This window comes from Chiloscyllium punctatum, chromosome 36 (assembly GCF_047496795.1).
Source record: "Chiloscyllium punctatum isolate Juve2018m chromosome 36, sChiPun1.3, whole genome shotgun sequence".
Taxonomy (NCBI): domain Eukaryota; kingdom Metazoa; phylum Chordata; class Chondrichthyes; order Orectolobiformes; family Hemiscylliidae; genus Chiloscyllium; species Chiloscyllium punctatum.
The window spans coordinates 1,024,620-1,049,887 of NC_092774.1; the positions used below are offsets into that span (position 1 = coordinate 1,024,620).

Genomic DNA, 25,268 nt, shown 5'->3' on the forward strand with positions numbered 1-25,268 from the left:
GAGGAGCTGAAGAATCTACGTTTCAGACTGAAGGCTTTCATTGGGAATTTGTGGAGCCTGATACACTGCATTTTTTGCCAGTAACTGAGAGAGCAATAGATTTAATACATGTTTTGGTTTGTCACAATGCAAAAGTTTCCAAATTCTCAAAAAGAAACAAGTCTGGAAGAATGGGAATGGAAAATATGAACTGTCTGTTCTAAATTCGAGGAAGGGAGAAACAGGGATGTACAGGCTGACGGATTAATTGCAATATTCTGAACATGATAGTGTCCACCATAACCAATGTGATAACAAGCATCAATTGGGGCAGAAAAAATTGAAATTAATTATGGAAAAGAAGTCGTGGTTTGAGAACTCCACAATATTTTGATGGGCTAACTGTTATATTGAATATGGGAAAATCGGTCCATATGGTATCGACAGATCTTTGAACACTTTTGATAAAATCTAACGCAAGAGGTTGGTGTACAGAACTGAAGCCTGCGCTATCATATGTGACATACAGGCCAGGATAGAGAGTTGTCTCACAGAGAGAAAAAGTTGTTCATTTTCAGTGGAAGGAGGTGATAAATGGAGTGTATGGGAAATCGAAGTTGGGACATTTTCAATGTACAACGCACTTCAACGATTTTGCGTGAGGGCATCAAATGTGACTTTGAGAGGTTTGCTGATCAAAACCATACTCACAGGCTTCAAGGCCTTCTGGACAAGTTGAGTCAAAGAGCAAATGCGTGAAAGATGCCATCTAACTAGGATCAGTGTGAGGTTAACGACATTGGACAGAAAACAGGAAAGAATAGAACACCAGTGAGTAAAATAAATATTTAAAGTTATGTTAGTGATAATGAACAAAGATAAACATGATGACCCGGTACACAATTAACTAAGAGCAAAAAAAAACGGCCGGGACTGAAAGGTACGTGCGAAATTGACCTGTGAAAAACACGTTCAGCCCAAAAACAAAGGTTTTTTTTTAAAAGAAGTACTTCTCCAGAAGATTGCAGAGACCGTTGAAGTATTAGGTGCCGTTGTGATCGCCTTGCCTAAGATACAGTGCCTTGCATTGGAATCACTGCAATGAAATCCACCAGATTGATTTCTATCATAGCAGATGTGTCCTGGAAGGAAACATTGTATTCATTGTGTCCACAATCATTGGTGAGGATCTCATTGAAACGCAAATAATTCTAACGGCCTTGACATGCAGGATGCAGGTTTGATGTTCGTCTGGCTTATGGTATCAAGAAAAATGGGTCATGGTCTTGGGTTACAGATTTGCCATTTCGTCGGGTTGCTCAGAGATTTTGTCACTCAGGGAATTGTGAGTGGAATTCTCCAAAAGATTGGGATGTCATTGGGTACACTCAAGAATAAAACCATCAGTTACCTGCCAGCGTGAAAACTGTGGAAGCTAAATGTAAAAGGTAAAGTTAGAACATAGAAGAATACAGCGCAATCAGGCCCTTCGGTCGGTCCTCGGTGTTGCACCAACCGGTGACCTACTCTTAGTTCGTCCCCCTACACTATCCCAAAATCATCCATGTGCTCATCTAAAGATTGTTTAAATCTCCCTAATGTGGCTGAGTTGACTACATTAGCAGGTAGGGCACTCCACGCCCTTACCACTCTCTGCGTAAAGAACCTGCCACTGGCATCTGACTTAAATCTATCAACCCTGAATTAGTAGTTGACTCTTTCATTGCACTTTGTGACATGTGGAGCAGAAAGAGGGATAATCCAGATATTCTAGTGTAATCAATTGTGAAATGGAATACAGATCATGATCTGAACCTCAGACCATTTCCCTGTAATCAACTTCACAGGTTCTGTTTAAAATTCTATCACTGGATACGGGCAGCGCTCTCTCTGCCAGCATTTATTACCCATCGCTTTTTTCCCCTTGAGAAATTCGTCATGAACTGGGTTCTTAAAACTTTAACACGAAATGCTGAAGTTAGACCGACAATGGCGTGAGGAAGGTATTTTCCAGGATTTTGACCCAACGACAAGGAAGAAATGTCGACATACTTCCAAGTCAGGATAATGAATGGCATAGTTGGGAACTTGTTCTGTTCCACATATCTGCCGGCCTTATTCTCTGGGTAGAATGTCTCGTGAGTTTGTAAACTGCTGTCTGGGGCACCTTGGTCAATTTATTCAATGTCTTTTGAAAATAGTGTACATTGCTGTTCCTGAGCAATGGTAGTGAATGTTTGTGGATGTGGTCACAGTCACTTGGCTGCTTTGTTCCGGATGCTTTCAAGGTTATTGAGTTTTGTTGGAGCTGCACCAAGTCCGGCATTTGTGGATTATTCCATCACTATGTTATTCGGTCCACAGATGCAGCGAGACATGGTGAGATTTGCAGCATGTTTGGTGCTTGAAAAAGAGATAAGTGGCCCTGGTGGAACTCAGACTGGGAATCAGTGCGCAGTCTATTGCCATGTGGTACCTGTTTGACAGCATCGTTAATGACCCCTTCAATCACAAGACTACTGACTGAGAGTAAACGGGTTTCGACAATATTTGGCCTGGTTGGATTTGTCCTGTGGTTAACACAAGAACACATCTGGCCCATTTTCCGCTCTACATCTGGACATGAAAAGTGCAGAGACATTGATATAAAGTCATCGTGTCAAATTACCCTTTTGCAGGTGGCCACTTCTTATGGAAGTGTAGATCACAAAATACGTGAAACAAAATTGGATGATCACAGAATGCAAAATGAAGTTGTGGAAGTGTGTGTTTTATTTTCTCTTCCTGAAAGTTCGTGATCAATGTTGTTACAACAGCATCAGTGCTGCAACTCAGTTATTTGTAATATACATAAGTGTTTTGGATGAAACTGTATGTGCTCTGATCAGTGACGTCCTGATCGTCACACTTATCATCAATACCGATTTAGAATCCACATCGCTCCTTTACTGCTATAAGGCCCGTCTCTGTCTTATTCTCTGCTTACTCTCCACATCTCTTTCCCTTGAGCATCTCAGATGAACTGCACATAAATCAGCATTATCCAGCCCTCTTCAAGTCGGAATAACAGTCAATGGAATCGAAATATTAAAATCATATTTATCCCCAACTTTCTGCAGTTCTTCTGTATTCTTAATTCAGATTGCCTACATCATCAGAACTTTGATCGTGCGTCCCTGGTTTCGAAACTGGGTCTAGTTTAGCGTTATTGACTACATTCATTCACATTATCAACAATTTCCATTTTATCCTGTGCTGTTTTGAACTATTCATCTACAAGACAGCGCCTGAGCCATGTCTCACAGATGCGCTGCAGAATGTCACATCATATATGGGTTGTGTTGCGATACAGGGCAAATTGCCAATCATCTGAAGAAATCTGATCTTTCAGACAGAGGCGAAATGCATGAACGTGCATTTTGATATCATAATTGCCGGACATTACCAAGGAATTAATTGCATCGAAGAGCCGTAGCATGATGTTAGAAAACACGCAGAAGCATATTTTACAACAGATTATAATTTGGAATTTGTCAAGATTTATTAAAGGTTCAGTGTATGAAAAGACAGCTTCTCAGTCTGCAGAACCACAGAACCGTCACTGCGCGTCTTGCCTTTCTGTTCAAACAACAGGAAACACCTGGTACCGTGGTAAATTCTGTCCTCTAATGTTGTCGCCTGTTTCTCCTTTAAAAAAAAATCAAATGGAGAAAAGCAGTAAATTCGGAATTAGAGTAGAGACTCTACAGAATCTCAAAGGGTGCTTCATCATGGAAGAGCACATCTCAGCTCCATGCTCATGTCAACTGGGAATCTATAAATATGTTAACACCTTAAATCCTGAACGGTCGCACAAAATTTCTGTAATCGACTTACTGGTAAACAAACGTCTAACAGAATGATTCAGCGTGACAGAAAAGATCAATTTGAGATCCAATCAGTGGGAACATAAGTGAATTAGGGTCAAAGACTGAGGCTATACGTTTGAAGACAGTCTGTCTGTCACAGAATCACTGAGTTGCAATTGCTTTCCAGACTGGAATGAGTTTGTTAGGCCAATCGTGTCTGTACTGGCTGTTCAAACACTCATGATTACCTAATGCTAGTATCCTGTCTTAATCGGATAATCTTACATAGACTTGCTTCCATATTCATCTAATGCTGTGTCAAGTTTCAATCTGAATTCCCCAAATTACTCAAGCAGTGCCTTCCATATCTTGACGTCCATCTTCGCTGCTTTTGCAGATCTCTAAACTATTGTTGTCACCTGCTTGTCCCATTTGTTTTCGGGAATGCTTTCTCCCGATCTACCCTGTCCAGATCTCTTAGGCAGGCAGGAGGGGATATGAAGCATGAACAATACTTAGAAATCATTACCATCGAAATACGCAGAAGAGGGAAAGTTGCACTATGTCAGAGCAGGGATGAAACAATGGGAATTAGACAGAGAAAGACATTGAGCACTGATGTCACTGAATTATATGATCACAACATAGAACATAGGACAGACCTCCAAAGGAACTGACATTTCTGCACAATATGCTTGTGTCCACCATGATGCTGTTCTAAACTGATTCCATTTGCTTGCATATGGTCTGCTTCTCTCTCTATCCTCTACCTGTTCATTCAACTGTCGAATTCATGTTGCTTGTCATCTGCGTGTGTGGCTACGAAGGACAACTGGTCATGTCGTTTCGTGGTTAGTTGGTGTTCATGGATGCGGATCGTTAGCTGTCTTCCTGTTTGTCCTATGTCCAGCAACATGAATTCGACTGGGACAACAATATAATAGGACAAGCCAAACAGAGAACAGCCAGGGAATTCCTAGAGGCATGGCACTCATCCACAGTTTCAATCAATAAGCACATCGATCTGGACCCAATATACCGGCCACTGCAATGGACAGCTGGAACTGACAACCGGAAGTGGCAGATTCAATCCATTACAAATGCCGGAAAAAAGATCACAGAAGCGCTTCACAAGAGGCTCCCAAGCAGTGAGGATGTCACCTGGACAGGGGACGAAACGTCTGCAACACAAATTCCCAGCTCGGCGAAAAGAACCAAAACAATTCTTCAATTTGTGCAGTATTCGGCTAATTTAAACTGGGTCTAATTCTAACGGTAGGTAAGATGTGTGGCTGAAGAGATGAAATAGTTTTATAATTGGTGAATTCGCTGTTCAAAGATCACTCTGTGACTTCATCGATAAAAAATATATTTCTGCATAATACAAAAATAACACCCATCTTTCCTCCACTTCAGATGCAATGTTCTCAAACAAGGACTACACAGAATGTGTTTTCATCACATGGTTGCGGACAATGTAAAACAAAACGCGATATTGAAAAAGGCATTCCCATTCTGTCGATAATTTCTTCTTGTCGTGATTTCTGGTCTCCTTGTCCAGGTTTTATTTCAATCGTAAAAAAAATATACTTTTACAAGAACTTGGTTTGGCAACACGTAGAATGTTGTGTTCAATTTTGGTTACCACATTACAGGACGGATGTGGAGGTTTTGCAAAGGGTTCAGAAAAGGTTTACCAGCATGCTGACTGAATTAGAAGGAACTAGAAGGAGAGGCTACTAATACTTGGCTTGTTATCTCTGGAGTGGCAGATGATGAGAGACACTTGATAGAAGTCTGTACAGTTATGAGATGCATAAATAGGTTTGATGATCACAATCTTTTTTCCCGGAATTGAACTGGATCAAACTCGGGAAATGCATTGAAGATGAGATAGGGAAAGTGCAAAAGATATGTGAAAAGCAGGTTTCTCACACAGGGTGGTCGGAGTGTGCAACTGGTATATTGCCACCTATTTAAAATCATCGTAAATGTCATGTTAAGCGTCATCAACAGTGCTATCAAGCAGTGCCTGACAGCATTAACCTATGCAGTTACTCCCAGCTTGAGTTCCTCCAGGTTCAAACAGGTTCTGACCTCATTACTGCCTTGGTTCAAACATAAACAAAAGATCTGAATTCCAGAATTAAGGTGAGAGTGATAACCGTTGATATCAAAACAACATTCTCGCGAGTGTAGAATCAAGGAGATCTTGCAAAACTGGAATCAATGGATATCTGGATCCAACTCGCCATTATTGGGCCATGACTGACATGTGGGAAAATGGTCATGGTTTATGGACGTGTGGCATATCACCTCAAGCAGCTCTGCGGGAAATACTCAGGGAGAGAGAGGAAGAGGGACAGGGCAGACAGGAACATGAGAAAGTGAAAGAGTGAGAGACAGTGAGGGATTAGAAGGAGGAGAGGAAGGCTTAAAGATGGGGCAGAGGGTGTGGAGAACGGGAAACATATAGAGAGTCATGAAGCAAGGGAGAAATGAAGTAAGAGCGAGGTGAGAGTGGGGCAGGGAGAGAGAGAGAGAGGTGGAGGAGTGAAGAGGAATGAAAAGAAGGCAGAGAGAGAAAGAGGCGAAGAGAAATGTCTCTGTATCAATTGCTCCCTCGTGTTAAAAGTGATACAACGCCACCCTCTGCTGGCCGACCAACGCCACTGCACAGGAGATGCTGCAGCTTGAAATCCATCAAGCTCCCAGCAGAGAGAGAGATGCAGGCATACAGATATGTGCACACTAGTGAGATGATTGCAATTGTACTTCGGGTTCCCTCAGAGTGGAAGATGTTTATGTTGAGAAAATCTATGAGTTTCTTCTGCAATGTCGAATTGATTTATCTTTCGGCTGATTCCTGACATTGTACACATTAAATCGAACATTTGCTCGCAACTGCATTCAGGCACCTCCCAGTGAATTGTTTTTATTTGGAGACACGATTAATTTTCTTCCACGTTGTGCAATTTACAATTCTATGTCATTTATTGAGTCAGATTCTAAGTGACGGAAGAATTTAATATTTGAGAGGGTCAGGCCAACACTGGGTCTGTTCATCTCCTTCTGCTCATATCTCGGGGCACGATCGATTGAACAAAATTTCTACAAGAGCAGGGTTTGAAGGAGAAAGAATCAATGTAACCTGGGAAATTCAGAGGCCTGAATGCTTTAGCCAAGAAAAAAAATCTGTCCGCTTATGGACTGGTATTGGTTGGCATTGTCTCATTTGGAATACAAGAGGAGGACAGGGTTGGGGGAGGGGGTAGAGAGAGAAAGCGAGAGAACGTCCAAGCCTTTGACTCTCGCATTTTTTAGTTTATTGTTTCATTCAAACTTCCCTCCCGGATAAAGCGTATCACATTTCGGGCAGGTACAGACACACAGGTACAAACACAACAAAATGCAAATACACACAAATGGAAACTCGCATCAACATGACCATCAGTGTTATATCACTTTGAACAAAAGGGACAACTGAGAGAAAGTGGGGAATGGCTTAACCCTATTTCAACAGATTCAACATCAAAAATGAACAGAGACTCCACTGCACAGAGACACAGTCACAGATATCGTCTCCGGATGTGTTCTCTAGTTTATAATTTCTGTCCCTTCCTTTTCGTTCTGTCGTTCTCACCCACCACTCCCTGCTTGTTTACACATTAAAATATTACCCGACACATTTCTGACTCTAAAACATGACGTGCCTCAAATCATAGCTTTCCAAAGTTTCCTGCGTTGCTACTTTTACAGAAAAGCAGCTTGTAAACCACGATCCTTCTGTATGTTAACTTTCCCAGTTCCCCTCCATTTCCAGTGTACTTCCTTCCTGCAATCAGCTTTCCAAAGTACTGGCAGAAGCACAAGTATTCTCATATTCAGAGATGCAGTTGCACAAGCACGGCTAATTACAACCACTCTCACTTCCTCACTGACACTCACACACATACACTGCGGCACTGACATCAACAAACGCACTCATAATCCCAAAACAAACTTGTAATCACTGCATTTTTATTGATGAATTGTATCCTACATTTTGCAACATCACTTTCAGAAATATACCCAGGTCATGGACAGAACATTTCATTGTATAAACAGCAAGACAGCACTTCATAGAACTCTGGCTTGACAAGTTTAAAATCCACCTTCATGCGGTATGAGAAAGCAAAGCAATTACACATGGAATTTCCTCAATACCTCATTGACAAGCCACAGGACCATCGTCCACTATTGTGACTTCAAAAATCCACACTGAGAAATGAATTACATAATATATTTTGACATAAAAAATAACTTCGATGCACTCTGTTTATACCCACTTTTAACTCATTAAAACGCATAACATGCAATGTTTCAAGTTTTTTTCAAATGTATATATATTTGCAAATATGTGCATTTCAATGCCAAAGTAAATGCTGGTCAATTACGACCAGTTGCAGCTTTTGTAGAGAAAAATATTTGGCAAATTCAAAACGATAGTCGGCGACTTCTCGCAATATTAGGACGTCCCATGTTGAAATAGCTTCTAAGTTCTACCTGAAATGATAAAGAAAATCATTTGAGTCCACGCATTCAAGTCGCCTTTGGCTCTATTCACAGCACATGAATCAATCAATCCCTAGCTGAAGCTCTCACTCCATGCAGTAGGGACAAGACTAATTCTGCCACTGCAATGTCAGACTGATGACGGGCCATTTTCGGAAGGCACATTGACATGTTTCTCGATCTGTCTGTTCAGCTGGATGCAAACGAGAGCCTGGAAATTACTCTGAAGAGTAGCAGAGATGTGTGCAGCAAGTGATCACTGGGCCAATATTTATTCTACAAACAACAAGCTCACTGAAACTATTACGTAATGATTATCGCCTCTGGTTTTTGCGAATATTGTCTGGGCAATATCCTAAATTATAGTAGTTATGAAATGTTCAAAAGTATATCATTGGCCATGCACGATTTTGCAGGTGGGATTTTGATTGAAAGTGTAAGATCAACAAATATCTATGGTTTCTTTCGTTCTTCTAAAACAATTAAATAAATCTCTGTGAAACAATAAAAGTTGCTTCCTTCATTAATTGAAACAATCCTCCCGCATGTATTAAATGTTTAACTGAAGGCCATTCGAAAACGCTAAAATGGTTAAGCAGCTGATCAGACAGTCTAGGTTTCAAAGGCAACCGTGAGTTATTGGCATTTGTAATGTTCTGCTTCAGGAGACATATTCTTCTTCGGGAATGGGTGTGAGTGCAGTTCCTGAAAACAACCACATCAAACGCACGTCTCTTTGCACATTACAAGTAAAGGTCCTAGACTCTGTATTCCCTGCGATCTACAAGAACTAAACCACTCAAAATGTTGAGCACGGAAAACCCCATCTTTGGTATTCTCCATCCAGCCAGTTGATGACGCATTGAAACAGCGATTTTGTAGATTTGTAATTACAAAATTGGGTGAAGATCAGCGATTCGAATAACTGACACGACGCAGTTTATTATGAATAGCATCGAATTCACTTTTTTAAAGACGGTTCTTATGCTATTGAAATAAAAATCGTTCTCCAATAGCACATTTCTTTCTTTGTGACAAGCTGTGGAGATAAGGCACAGGTAGCTTTGGATGTTGTTCTTGGATTTTAAGTAAATATAATATTATCAGGGAATGGAAAGGAATTATGGCAGTGGTTAAAGATGTGAGTATCTGTTACTCAACTCACCGAGTGAACAAAGACCACTGTCATCATCTGTATGTGTGAGGGGTTCATCAGGATCACTGTCCAATTGTAACTTTCCATCATGAGATTCTGCATCTTCAGTCTCAACATCGTCATACTCACCACGAATTCGACCTAGTGGGAAAGATGAGCATCACTGATACAAATTGAAATACACAATAACGATAACTAGAAAACGAGATTACTGCCTCAGATAAGGCAAGTGCTGCAATCTGAGACCAGAAGAGTTAGGTCGGTCATCGTAATTCTGAAGTGACGGAATGAGCAGAGTTGGTGCAAATTAGGATTGATTTCTCGAGAAATGAGAAGGTGAAAGGTTATCTGATCGAATTGTTCAAGATAATAACACAGATAAGATAGGGTATACAATGAAAACTACTTCAACTCATTAGACTATTTTAGCTCGAGGTGTTATACACAGAATTAATGCCAGGCCGTTCAGTGAAGATGTCAAAAAAGGATAAAGCTGTACAGGGTTTGGAAATATATTTCACAAAACTTCGCTGATACCTGATCAATACTTAATTTTAAATGTGGCCGAGATTACTGTTGGTCAAAGGTATTTATGCACATGTTTCAAAGGCAGGGAGCTGGATTTAGGCCACACTATAGTTTGGAATTATTTCATTGAATGCAGGAAGAGTTACGAAGGGCTGAGAGACCTACCGCTGTATCTATCTTGCAATTGATTGACTTGGAGCTGAGCATGCAGAGTTGCTAGCATGGCTGCGATGAGTCATGAAATGATAACGACTGTAGTTGGGGAAGACAGGAACGAACATTTCACTATGGTGGGGAGATCAAAGATCAGGGATCATACATTTCAGAGAAGTGATTGGAGAAGTAAACAGGAAATCTTCCACTCTCCGCCAGAAAGTTTGATAGAGGCAAAAGACGCTCATAATTCAGTGGTGCACTTGCAATGTCAAGACATACAAGGCTGTGGGCCAAGGTGTGCTGGCAAATACGATTAGAATGATAACCTGGTTGTTTTTGGCCGGCACGAGCCGGACAGACAATGCCCATGACCATGTGGGATCAAAACAGCGGTTTTCACTTTAACTAACACTCCTCATGAAACAGCCAGTGGTCACACGATCTTGTGAACGCAGTCGCCACATTACCTTGTGGGGTTTGCTATCGTTAAATTTTGGACAGCATAGACAGTGTAGGACAAAAATGAATTGACAGAAAGTGAAGCCAGACACACCTGGAATGCTGTTGGATTTCACCTCAAGTTTTTCAGATCCGGGAGTATTGTCAGTCAAGTTGTGGCTGGTGAAGTATTCAATGCGATTGAGTGAGTCAATAGAAGCATAAGTTACTAAAAATAAAAATGGAGAGTTATTTTCATGCTCGAATTCCAAGAGAAGTCAAGACCAAACAGATTTAGAATGAGCTGAAAATGTGTTGCTGGGAAAGCGCAGCAGGTCAGGCAGCATCCAAGGAGCAGGAGAATCGACGTTTCGGGCATGAGTCCTGAGGAAGGGCTGATGCCTGAAACGTCGATTCTCCTGCTCCTTGGTTGCTGCCTGACCTGCTGCGCTTTTCCAGCAACACATTTTCAGCTCTGGTCTCCAGCATCTACAGTCCTCACTTTCTCCTCGAAGAGTTAGAATGAGGCAAGTATTCTTCAGCCAGAGGCTTGCGAATCTATGGAACACAGATGGCTATGGAGGCCAAGCAGTGTGTATCTTAAAACAGAAATACAAAGGTTATTGATTAATAAGGGGATAAAAACATCGAAGGAGAAGGCAAAGCAAAGTGGTTGAGAAGCACATCAGCCCTTATTGAATGACAGAATAGACTCGATGAGCCAAATGATCTAATCCTGCTCCTGTATGCCGTAGACTTCTGGACTGTAGTTGAAGGTTTTATTTTATTAATTGTAGGGTGACAAGAGAAAGTATTGTCCTTTAATCGTGCCCGTAGAAATATCTGGAATAATGTCAAGTGAACCCACTGCGGGAAAGAATATGATATAAGAACTAAGAGCAGGAGTACTCAATCTGGCCGTTCCAGCCAGTTCTGCAGTTCAATAAGATCATAACTGATCTTTTCATGGCTTCAGTTCGACTTGCTCATGATTTTAATGTTCACAACATCATTCACCCCAGCTGCTATCTGTACTTTTCAGGCCACTTCCGTTCAAAAGCAGTAATTTCTAATTTTATTCCAACCAAAATGGATAATTTCACATTTATCATCTACCAGGCATTTTCTTTCCATTAATTTACACTGTATCTGAACACCTGCAACGTTTCAGAGTCATATGCAGACTTTCAGCACCACTCATCTTCTGTGACTCATCATATTTGTTTATACATTGATCCCTCAATTTTGCTTCCACTCTTTGGTGCTGTGTAATCCATACTTATTGCAAAAGTTATATTATTTTAAAATCAATGACGAATTGATTCATTGGCCAGCCATCTGACGGGGTTTGGGTGGAACCAGGGTAGAAGTGAAATTGATAGATCTGTTTACATTTTCAACTACATTCCAGAAATAATTTATCAGGAATGTACGGCAGTGAACATTATTATATTGAAATTCTTACATCTCACTAAATGCGGACAGAGACACAGTTAATGAGATAGCTTCCCACACAAGACGACCGTGTTTTAAATATTAATCATGTTCATTCAGTCATTGATCATGGAAGACTGCAAATTGAATGGAAGCTATACTTATCCAGTCACGATTCACTATACAATAGGTAATATATATACCTGGTCCATGTTTGTGATCCGTCCTCTTGCCAGGGGGAATATTCTCAATTTCTTCATAAATTCCTTGGTACAAACCAAGACTTGAGCCTCTGCCTCCAAGGTAAAGTTCTGTTGAATAAATGATATACTGGTCAGCATTTGTAGCTGAACACTCGCAGAAACAAGATGTTTATATCTGAAGAACCAGGAGAGAGAAGAACGAGTTCACACAATTCTGGAGATTAGAATCTTCACACAACATGAACTGATCGCTGAAGGGAGATCATCTTTGAAAAGCAAATGAACAGGCCATGATTAATTTCCATGTCACGTCAGTTCCCGAACCCGAGTATGTCAAACAGAAAGAGTGAGATGCTCTTGTTGGTAAAAATATGGGTATTTTGTTCTAATTTTGCTGATTCAAATATTTATTCAAGAAAATTCTCAGCTCGCAATGGTACATGTGAGTGAAGATGTTGAGTGCAGAAAAATGAAACTCTTTAATGCAATGAACAAATGAAAATGCCAATAACCTACTTTTTTAAAAACTTGATAACATTGAGGAGATTACACATTAATGCACAAGATGCCGTGGCGCTGACAAAAAAGGTTGATAACTATGTTGTTAGAATTGGACTAGTTTCATTAAACAACTGCATTGTTATGACAATTAGGTAAAAACCAAAACGTGAGACGAATGAAATAAGGTGCACCTTGATTACATTGTTCGTGATAGACTAAGTGCATAGTTTTTATGGCTATCTGTAAAGGAAAATTAAGAGCATGTGAAAGGATAGAAAATGATTGTTCTTAGTGTTGATTGTCATTGCCAACTCGTGGAACATGGTTCCCAGGCAAACGCTTTTAAATTACTGTGCAAAGTACAGAAGTATTATTTACTCAGTCAAGGGAAGCCAGTTCTTGCCTCACTGAAAGTTCCCTGAAAAGGACCCTTAATCCTTTCAATGATATTGCGTTGTGGTAGCAGCACCCAGACACTGAAGAACCATGAATAAATAGTAACTCATGAAGAAATATTTGGATGCAGTCTGCAAATAACTGAATAAAACGGAGACACATTGCTGCAATCATTGACTTGCTGTGGAATGTCATGTATATTCAATGAAAGATAAGAACGTGGAGTCTTTCTATTTCTTGCACAATGATAATGAGTGTAGCAACTGCACATTACACGTTAATTCAGTTTCTCTCCAAATATATTGAACGACTTGGTGAATACTTCACACAGTTAGAATATTCTTTTATCTGCTATTTACAGTTTTGATGCATTTTATCTGAGTGTTTATTAAAACTCAGCGTTTCATTTCGGCAAAGTCCCTCGACGAAAACAGACAGCCAAGAAATGCCGCACAATCGTGACCATCTCAGTCAAATGCTGCAAAAGTGCAATAAAAATCTACAGCCCCGAGAACATATGCAACAGTGAAAGTGACGCTGTGTTAGCTCAGTCGGTAGACATGATGCTTACCTTTCATTTGCAATTTTCTCTGCATGACCACCAGTAATGCGACCAACTCACAGATTAACAAGACTCCCAAAGATGAACAGACGACAACAGGCATGGAAATAGACGGACTTCCCTGACCTGAAAGGAGGGAGTACAAATGGGTTTAGCATAGTTAAGGTCAGCCATGGAAAATTGTAAATAATCATCATTAAGGAAACAATGGCACTAGCTTCCAAATCGTGAAAGTACCAACAGCATCAATGTCACTTTCCTGGAAAGTAACGCGAAAACAAATACTAATCATAGTATCAGTCAGAAATACCTGCAGGTGGAGGTGAAGGGGAGGCCGTCACAAACTCGGATCCTGTGGAACAGAAAGTACGAATAATTATGAAGGGAAATTTAACATAGGAAATCAAATAGTTGCCCTGATTTTTGACATGAATGATCACGGACAGGCGCCAGTCAGTCAGCATCAATCTTACCAGAACACTTTACACTGGCAATTTCCTTGTGATGACACTTCCTTTTAGCTGGAGCTGCGGAGAGACAGTCAAACAGAGAGAATTCTCTTCCCTTGCACTTCACATCATTCTGCCAGATAACATCTTTCTCCTGGGAGAGAACGGCCGCATCTCGGGCTGATAGAGCAAAGCCGCATCCCAGCTCTCTGCAGACAACATTAGCATCAGTTATATCCCAGGAATCGCCACACAGCGTTCCCCAGCGTTTATCGCACATGATTTCCACTCTTCCAGAACAGTTGCTGCTTCCTCCATGCAGGTGCACACTGTCTTGCGTATCTGTGGTACAGAACTGATTATTAGTGAATTCAGTACAAAGCAGAATCTCCAAGAGTTGGCACAAAGAGAAAGAAGACGCACCTAATTGTTGATGGCAGTAAGTTGAACTGAAGGTCTGCTCCTTTGTTCTAATGCTCTCTGTTGGAAGGAGAAAGATGCTCAGTCTATTGGAAATTCATGTTTGAAATGACACCCGAACATTGAGAAGGCTTGTCATGTTACCTGAACAATCTACACCAGCATCGTCCCGGTGTTGACAGTCGTGTTGACCCCACGGATCTGTGTGACATTGCCACAGTGTCGACTCGTGGGAGAGACACTCCATCTCATCGAGCCAAATAGTTCCCGTTCCTGCTCCGAATGATTGAGCGTCGTATTCAACATTCTGGAACGCACCACAGTGCAGCTGCTTACAAATCACTTTGGCAACGTGTGAATCCAATGTGTCTGAACACACTGTTCCCCAGGTCCCATTGTAGAACACCTCCACTCTTCCCTCACAGCGATGTTTCCCATTCACCAGCCGCAGCTCCTTGTGTTCTGTTCAAACAATAACAGATATCCAGATTGTTAGATTGTTCATGTTTCTGGTGTGTCCTGTGATTGCCGTAACGAGCAGGATGCATGATAGGAACAAAGGGAATTGCTGGAGGATCTCAACAGAATCTGTGAAGAGAGAAAGCACAGACAAATCTTCAGGTCCAGTGACGCGTATTCTGATTGGAGGAAGCGTCACTGAACATGAAACGTTGACTCCTCTTTGTCTCGACAGATGCTGAAAGACATATGACTTTTTCCAGAAATTTTCCTCTTTGTTTTAGATTCGCAGCATCCGCGGATCGTTGTGATCAGTTTTCTTAATAAAGCATAATGCAATGAAAAAAGGAGTGAGCCAAATGTGCATCGTGCATGGAGGTTAGAAAGACTTCACCAAGACACTACTAGAATCTGGCGAACTGTTTGAGAACCCGAAATGGTCGAGAAGCAGAAACTGACAGAAAACAAAAAGCCTGTGTTACAAAGTAAATTGTCCACTTTGCAGAAGTGACGATCCACTGGAACTGGTTCTGATATCATGGCTGCACAATTTTATATATGCATTCAATCAATTTTAAATTTGTATCACTAGGGAAGTTTCAAACTGCTCAGTTTAAAGCAAATTACGGAATATTTTTACTGTTCTGAAAAATCATGCAAAACGATAGTGCACAGTAATAAATAGGCAGTACAGGTATGTACAGGAGCTATGTCTAATGCAGGGAAGTCTGGTCAGAAACAGAAAGAGAAAAAAATCACTCCTTCATTTTCGAGTCACAAATAGTTCGACAGACACACAAACAGGTCTCATATTTCTGGTGGCTCGATACAAAAATAAAGGTCATAAATTTGGAAGGACCTTTTCGCAGACATTTAAGACATTCAGGACAATATTTACATCCACTTGGAGGAGTGACAACAGATCAAAGATGACACTTTTCATTACAAACGCGATTTGTATCAATATAAGGTGAAACAAACTGACAGAAAAGTAATTTAGATTAGAGAAACGAATTGCTCTATCACTTTCTGTGAAGCATGTAAGTGTCAGAGATCATTTCTTTAAATTCCTGCCGCTGCTCTACATCCTTTCGAATTCAGTGAACATGTGTCACCATGACGTCTCACCTACAACCATCGAGCAAAGTAAAAGCATTGAAAAATGGCCTCACCCGAGCACATAATTCTCACATCCTCTTTATGAGAACAGTCGTCCTGGTGACCCAATGGGACTGAAGGACATTCCCAGAGAAATGATTCGTTTCCAAAACACTTCACATCCTTCAACCAAATGTGGCCTGAGCCCGGTCCAGAGGAGGAAGGGAGTGTCATGTCCAGTGCTTTTCCACAACCCAGTTGTTTACAAACGACTCCAGCGTCGACCACATCCCATAAATCATCACAAACTGAGCCCCATATTCCATTGTAGTAAATCTCCACTCGACCAGCACAAGGGCTTCCACCATCTGACAGCCTCAGCTGAAAGTGCTCTGTGAAACAATGACACATTCAATGCACATTCCCTTCATCACTCAGGGCAACACAGTGTATAGATACAGGGAAGACCGTTTTAAATGTTCTCATGAGAAGTACTTAATGTGCTGAAACATAATTTCTTCCAAAACTAATCGATCAAGTGTAACCTTTTAGCACGAATGTCCAGCACATAAATGTTTCAAAATATCTAATTGCACCTGGTACTGCCAGGTTCAGTTTCTCTTTCTATGTTGAACGTTCAGTGAAATATTTTGCAAACGGTTGCATTTGTGCTTTCTCTATCCTGTCACTCCGTTTATATCTGTCCACACGTTACTTTGTCTAATGCTCACCCTATTTTATAGTGCACATAACTGTACGTTCGTCCAATATAAATACCGTCTCAGCTTTCATTCATCAGCGCACAAGGGAATACTATACTTTACGAGAATATAACTGAAAGACAACGTATATAGTGGAGTGACAGCAATAGCACTTTGTGTAGTTGTAGAAGTGTAAATACTAAAAGAGGACGAAAAGTCATTTCAGGTTATGATCACGTGTACTTAGATATAAAGGTCCAGAACTAATTCACAGAATCACAGATTTAAGAAGTCTTCAGCACAGAGAAAGAAACTTCGGCCCACCAATTCTGTTTCTGTCAAAAACAAGCTCCTAAATATTTTAATCTCATTTCCCAGCACTTGGGTTCGTCCTTAACTCCTTCGCATCGCAAGTGCACATCTAAATATATCTTAGATTTCACTTACGTTTCTGCCTCTACCACACTTACAGGCAGTGAGTTCCAGACTACTCCCCCGCCCCAAGTGGATGAAAAAGAATATCCTCAGGTCCCTCTGAACCTTCTGTCCATCACCTTAACTCTATGCCGCATTTTAAGCAATTGCATAACATAGGGGAAAGATTCCTTCTTGCTTATTATGCACCTCAATCCTGCCCATACCCAGTCGCCTCTGTTCAAAGGAAAAGAATCCAAATCTGACCAAGTTGTCTTCATAGCTAAATTTTGTTCATCTCAAGAAAATCTCTCATACGTTTCCCCCTGCATTGTCTCCATTACTGTCCAATCCATCCTCTGATGTGGATTCCTTAACTGCACACAGTTTTCTGCTCTGGTCTAAATCATGCTTCTTGCAGTTTGAGAATAAATTAAACTCCATCTCCCACCCCTCGGCATTTTTGCCTGTCTGATCAATATCTGTTTACATTCATTCTCATCAAAATATCAAATCGCAACGCCAACTTCACTCTCACAAAATTAGAGATTGCTGGTGAAATGCAGGAGGTTCACCTTCCTCTTTGGGAAGTGGTGTTATTATTTCAAATCGAATGACTCTATCTGAAATAACGCATTCTTTGTGCACGTGTATCAACTTTACTTTTGGGTTAAGACACTGGAATTGGATTACTGATTTGATTAGATAACTTAGAGTGAGGAAACAGGACCTTCGGCCCAACAAGTCCACACCGACACTCCAAACATCAACTAACCCAGACACATTCACCGACATCTCACGATACAGGCAATTTAACATGGCCAATTCAACTATCCTGCACATCTTTCGACTGTGAGAGGAAACATACGCAGAAATAGGGAGAAAGTGCTCGCCACTCAGACAGTTCCCTGAAGCGGGAATTGAACCCGGATGTTTGGCGCTGTGAGGCAGTAGTGCTAACCACTGTGCCAGCGAGCAATCGAGTCTAATCTAAGATTAGGTTCCCTACATTGTGGAAAGTGGCCCTTTGGACCAGCTAGTCGATACCGACCTTCGGAAATTTAACCCACCCAGACCCATTTCCCTCAGACGAATGCAAATAACACACTGCGCAATTTAGCATAGCCAATTCACTTGACCTGCCACGTAATGCTTGTATCTGACAACAAAATGGTGTTAATTTTTCATATTCATCCATCTGCACCCGCCGCGCACCTCAGATCTGCTTTCAGCCGAGCGATGAATAAATGGTTTGAGTGACACTGACAAGCAAGTGGTGTACATTCTCAATTTACTCAGCAGATGAATGTTTGGCTTGATATATCAGAGCTGGTTTAAATGTGAAGAGTCTACTTACCTGAACAGAGGACACTGACCCCACTGCCTTCGGTGACAGACGATTTCAATGTGTTGGAGATTCTGCAGTCCTGGAGCTGTGATTCATGTCCATGACATTGGACATCATGTACCCACGAACCACCATCACTCTCCCCGTACTTTGAAGAATTATATATTTCTAAGGCATAACCGCATCCCAGCTGTCTGCAGACAACGTTGGCATCATTCTGATCCCACGCGGTGTCCTGCACTCCGCCCCAGCTTCCATTATAGTAAACTTCAACTCGGCCATCACAGCGACTTTCGCCATTCACTAGTCTTAGCGCCCAATTTTCATCTGCAAAATAAGAGTTACTGAGAACAGCGATTGAAATGAACACAGATATTCGAGAACTGACAATCACAGGAAAATGTATGATTTGCAATCATAAAGATATTATGTCCATTTACGTTTTCAAATACTTTCATCATGTCATCACATTTCTTGTCTAAACAAAATTGAGAGAGGTGTGGAAATAAAAGTGCTGCTATTCTAGCATTCGTTGAAAATAAAGTCTCTTCTTTAGCTCGCGACCTCATCCTTTCAGGCCAATTCTCAGTCTGCACATGCTACTCGTATGCTTTGACCATTGATATGTTGCCACTACTCTCATTGTTGACGGCAGAGCATGTTGCACTGAGCAAACGACCCGCAACATGACTGAGGCAATGGTCAAGAAGATAATGGAGAATGAGGAACAAGTCTGTTTGAGAATTTTGACATTCAAAACACTTGTGAAAATTTGGGATAGCTCAACAATTTTAAAACCTGATACTGTCATCACTAACGTAACTGCCAATATTCACCATTTTCTTTTGAAAATTGTCTCCACGCTATTGATACGTCAAAATCTGTTATTAGAAGGTACGAATACATCTGATTTCTGCGGCGCGATTTGTGCAGATTCTGGTATTCCCTGCCAGGAGTTGAGGGCAGAATGTCATGTCATAAAAATGTTCACACGAGCAATTCAGGTGCGTTATGCATTCTCTGGGGGAATGTTGGAAAATGTATGCTCTGGAATTGGAGCCCAGTTTCAGCTCGTGAACAGGGAAACTATGAAGAAATATTGAAAACAAAACCCATGCAGCTCCTAATGTTTGTCAGGAAATCAAATCTGGTTTCGTCATTTGATCGGCCCGACAAGGTCTTCAGGCTCATAAAAGAGTGAGAAAATCATAACTAAAGGCCTGTAAAACCAACTTGGTTAAAGTGAAATCAGGCATCAGCACAAACCCTGGCCTCACTGGTCACATCTGCGTTCCCTGAAACACTAAGTATCAGAATCATAATCGTTAAAATGTTCGTGAAATATTCCAAATCTAAAACAGTACAGAGAGTTGAGAAGCACTAACAGAATTAGTAACCCAGGCAGAATGGATGCATTTGTGGAGTGACAGGGGATTGACATTTGAAGAATGCGGCAGAGAGTTAGGAAATTAATTATCATCTTGGATGGCATTCAGAATTTTTAAAAAAAGATAATGTCATTTAATACAAACTAACTTCCGTAGACTCAAGTGTCACTTCTCAGAACACCATTGCGCCAAATCAAACATGGCCTATTGATTTGCAAAGTGGGGGTAGAAATTAAGACCTGGTGGTGCTGAGGGTGCCCGAAATTCCAGAATGGCAGCTGGTAAAGATCAAACTGAGTTAATAGTCTGCAACGGAAAATTAGTCTTTGCGATGGTGACAGTCAAACGATAATCAATTCTGCTAACAACTCATCTGGCTAATACTTATCATTGTGGAAGGACATCTGCCGGTCTAACCTTTTCTGACTGACATATGACTGCAGATTGTTCACCATATAGTTGAAAGGTAATGACTTCCTGAAGTGAACTAGTGCACCAGTTAAACCGAGATTAATCACAAAAGGCCAACAGGCCATGGACGCACCAGTGACATTGCATTAATGTAAAAATAAAATAATTCGAAACTTTAAGTACACAGAAACACTGTTTAGCAAAAGAACAATTGCTATAAAGGACACACCCGAGCAGATGACATTGGCCATATTTCCATGTGAACAGTTGAAGCTTTCCCCATGTGAAACTGGACAGTTCCACAACCGTCGCTCGTTTCCGTGGCATTCATAGTTTTCCTTCCACACTGGACGGGCTCCCCTCCCAAATCGAGCATCTCTCGGGATCGACTTTGCAGTCCCGCATAAAAGGTGCTCACAGACCACATTGGCGTCTTGTAAGCCAAAGTAAACACCGCACAGCGTTCCCCACTGCTCTCCATGTAGGACCTCCACTCTCCCAGAGCACCTGTTCTCCCCACCAACCAATCGGGGCCCATTGTCTCCTGTTTTGGATCAAATAAAAAAAAAAGTTTGCAAATATCCACGCACTTGTTCAAGATTCAAAAGAGAAAATAAATCGAATCTCATCCTCCATTGCCCAATACACATGACAGTTACAATGTCTTCAAAACAATTACGATTATTTCATGAAACTCTTTCCACTATTCACAGTTAAAGGGTATTCCCAAGACAGTGATTATGATCATTTACCTCTGTCGTGGAAAACCTATGAAACAAGAGTGGAAAGGTTTACTTGATGCAGTCCATAGTTTGATAACAGCAGTGTACTTTTGGTCCTGATTGCTCGTGAAGGTTAGAATGACTTTTGCAATCATGCAGTAATGCTTAACTCAATTTACTGATAAATATGTGGCTGCATTCTCGTTAGAGAGATGTGGTTGATGGTGATTTAACCTGATGGTCACTATTCGTCAGCCGAGGAATGAGCTCAGAAGTTTAGGAACAGTATGGCAACTTCAGATTGTGGGGGGGAATGAGCCAACGCTGCTGGTATTACCTTATATCAAAGACCAGTCATTCAACCCACTGAGGTAGGCGATTCCATCAGGGTGTTACACTGCAGTGCAGCTAACGAGGCGAATGTATTAAATGAATATTTTTGAAGGCAATTTCTGAAACATGGACATCAAATAAGCTTACAAGTTTGAGGCAATTGGGGTAATTACAATGTTAAAAGTTTTTTTGTACAGTAAGATGTTGAGCCTCCAGGTGACCAAATCATGACCAATGCATCAAATGCTGGCTGCAATATGCAGTTTCAAGACTATTAACCTTTATTCTCCCATCGAACCTGCAGTAATGAAATGAATTATAACCTGAGAATGTGTACCGTTTGGTAGAATGTGACATGGACTTTCCCGAATTTGCATTGAGATGCAAAGTAACACTTCAAAATTAGTCACTGGTACCATGCATCAATGTTTTCAAACCATTATTCATGACATCTCCCAATTTCAGTAGAGCATGCAAAGAGAGCAGAACAGGTAAGTAAATGTCAGATGAAACTTTACGCGAAGAAGTTTCAGGCAGTATATTTTGGCAGCCTGGAAAATGAAGTACAACGTACGTGCATTTACATGTTTTCACCTTTTCCCTCTTCAAGTTGTGAATAAGTGCACTTAGACTGAAGTGCTGGAGCTTCAAAAGCTGAGATACACCAAGTTGACAGAATACTTGGTAGAGTAGTCAGCAATGCAACTGAAACGTAAAATTAAGAATAGATGAATTTAGGGCAGAAAGAGAGAAATAATTCCTTTGCGTTTGGGAAGATAGGAAAACCTTGTTTATAATTATGTGGAACAAATAATTCACAAAGTGTGTCCTGGCTCTTGAGGAGGTGCATACTCGAAGAGATATGCAAAAAGGCTTCCACTTTCGATTAATGTGTATTGGACAGGTTATGGATCGTATTCAACCAATGGAGCTGGAACAGATAGAGGTATACGAGAATATTACTTGATGAACAAAGCAGCAAACGAAATAAATTACTGGACCTGCCTATTGATCATCGAAAGAGTAACAGGCAATAATGTAACGATTTAGGGCAAAAGGTGCACAGTATTACATCTTGGAATGTACTGAATTAGACTGTAGACAAAGTGCATATACCATGCAAAATACAACGTGTTACGAAGGCAAAATAAATTTACAGCAACGTAAATTTACAGAAAGTTGAGAGATTGAGAAGGGTCGCAAGTAAGGGACAGAACGGTGAATAAATTACCATGATAATATCTATCAGCCAATGAGTGTTTGTGAGCTGGAACTTCTTGCTGAAAAAGTTGTTGGCAAGAGTGATCTTCAGTTATGTCGCACAGTCTGATAGCATTGTTAAAAAATATAATCAGGTCAGGGAGATTCAGAAAATAAACAATTGCCTTGTCATAACTTTAGTTGTCTGAGGTTCACGTCAATGTATGTGTATCGACCAACGATTCATATTATCCTTCATGAGCGACGCTTAGTCAATGTCCACACGAACGGATATTGACTGTGGACAGTTGAAGAAATGTCTTTCCCAATCCAAACGCCAAAGTTTTAAAATGTTTACATTTTCAATAATTTCGTGTATATTTTACCTCTTCACTCTTGTGCCAGGGAAGATGAGAATCTTGAGGATTAGTTGAGATTTGTCACGGTCAAAGCAATGTCAGGAATGCCAGCGACATTACTCTTACACACATTAACTGGAAATGTGTCTTTCTCCTTTAGGTAAGCTTGTACTCACCTGAACATATCAGGGTGACATTGTTGTGTCCAGTGCAATCCTGGTGCGTTGTTGAAGACCGAGGGCACTTCCCCAGCTGAGTCTCATTGCCCGTACATTTAAACACCTCAGTAGCCGTGAGAACAGCACTGCCTCCAGAATGCATCGAGCTTGAAACAGACACTGCGACTCCACAATGAAGCTGTGCACAGACCACATCGGCGGCTTTCAAATCCCAGTCAAGCCCACACATTGTTTTCCAGGTGTCACCGAACTGGACCTCCAGTCTGCCAAAGCATTGGGAATTTTGAGGTACCCACCTCGGAGCTTTGTGATCTGAGATTTTAAAAGAGCACAGAATCATAGCAATTTGTAGCAACCGCGACTCCGATTATTTTCTGATCAACATTTATGTGATTAATTACAGGTCTGGCATTTCTGGAAATAAATTGTTCCTACAATCAGTTTGCTGCCCTGTCGATCTCGTTCATGTTCACCCACAACCCCGACCCTCAGCTGTTCAGACAGAAAGCAACTTTCAACCTGAAGATAAATGACAGAAAGTGATTATGCCAGCCAACTCAATGTCGAATCTCAGTTTGCATTGGGTTGTAAATATGATCATTCCTGCAGCGCAGTTCTCTCAATGTGGCTTCAAGTGACATCACAATGGACACCTGTCGTGCCCCTTTACCGGATTGGAAACGGTAACGGGAATTCACCTCTCCCATTGTCTTCAAATATTCACGCATTATATTATAGTACCGAATGAATTGGGCGTTTAGTTATGATCATGTTAATAATATTTGGATAGTTGTCGCTCTGTTATCATAACCCTTTCTGGTTTGAGGCAGCTCCGGCTTGTGATAAAGCTCCAAAGAAATGGCAATAGATTTTTACCTGAACAGACGACACCAGCATCATTGTCATGTGAGAAGCTGTAGTGATCCCATTCCTGTGATTGACACTCCTTCAGAGCGCGCTCGGTCCCTCTGCACTGAACATTCCAGGTCACAATGGGTCCGGATCCTCGTCCAAAGTGAGCCCCGCCCGGGGCAGAGACCACGGTCCCACAGTCCAGCTCCCGACACACAACTGCAGCATCCAAAAGGTCCCAAAGATTATCATCGACTGTCCCCCACTGTCCCCTGTAGTGAATCTCCACTCGGCCAGCGCAAGGACTGCCTCCATTCGCAAGTCTCAGCCTCACCGTCTCTGGAAAATATCGAAATGGTAACCAAAGTGAATACTGCGCAATTGGGAAAGCTCCAATTGCAGTCTGCATTCCCAGCTCACAATGCAATGAGTGTGATGGCATGGCAAAAAATGCATGCTATCGCAATGTAACTCACAATCCGTATTGTGGATGGTGAAATGCCATTTCAGAAGTGATGCCAACTCACAGAGAGTGAGGGTCAGAAAAATGTTTCCACAGAAACAATTCCTCTAAACTGGCCAACGTGAGGAGATTTTTTTATTAGTCATTCATGACATGTGGGCGCAATGAATGGCGAGAAAAACACAACTGATCCTCACTGCGAACATCTGAAAATGAAACAGTACTTCCGCCTTTCACAGCCCGAAATATTGTGGGATGTATGGTCATGTGAGCACAATGTCACTGCTCAATAGTGAGTGAAATAGTTTTTCTACATTGCTGAAAGCAGCACTGAGTTTGTAACTGAATTTTCACAGTATCTCCATGTGTTGTCTTTATCTGAGAATGGCAATGTTCGTAGGAACTGATCCTTCACACTCTGCTCCCCAGCAACCCTGAAATGAGAGACCTTCAGAAGTCATGCACCCCCATTAGTTATGAACAGACAGCTGTTCAACATGAATTTTAAGGAAAGGAGATTCTTAGCACAACTTCGTGCTTGAACAGAATCATCAGAATATAGAGATTTGACTCCCTATGAAAAGAGCATGCAGTTACCTTTACTATCGGCCTGAGTGTCAGCAAGTCTGCCTGAAATAGAAGAATGAAAATTCAATTTAGCACGTAGAAATAAAATAGACAAATGCAACAAATGCGGGCAATAATTATCATTGGCTT

General features: G+C 41.2%; 1 protein-coding gene and 1 long non-coding RNA gene across 2 annotated transcripts in view; both read right to left on the reverse strand.

The window, feature by feature from the left end:
* The window catches only part of LOC140461065 (scavenger receptor cysteine-rich domain-containing protein DMBT1-like), a 47,900-nt gene extending 23,370 nt beyond the window's left edge, over window positions 1-24,530 (reverse strand). Inside the window, exons 1-5 of the mRNA XM_072555849.1 lie at window positions 24,113-24,530; window positions 23,234-23,548; window positions 18,654-18,971; window positions 16,256-16,573; window positions 14,769-15,086 (exon numbers count right to left, since the gene is read on the reverse strand). Coding sequence (XP_072411950.1) covers window positions 14,769-15,086; window positions 16,256-16,573; window positions 18,654-18,971; window positions 23,234-23,548; window positions 24,113-24,530 — 1,687 coding nt within the window. The remainder of the gene's footprint in view (window positions 1-14,768; window positions 15,087-16,255; window positions 16,574-18,653; window positions 18,972-23,233; window positions 23,549-24,112) is intronic.
* LOC140460152 (uncharacterized) lies at window positions 12,300-14,110 on the reverse strand. Its single transcript, XR_011953888.1, has 3 exons — window positions 14,066-14,110; window positions 13,765-13,881; window positions 12,300-12,404 (listed from the first exon to the last, which is right to left on the reverse strand). It is a non-coding gene; the product is annotated as an uncharacterized lncRNA (long non-coding RNA).
* Window positions 24,531-25,268: the final 738 nt, after the last annotated feature.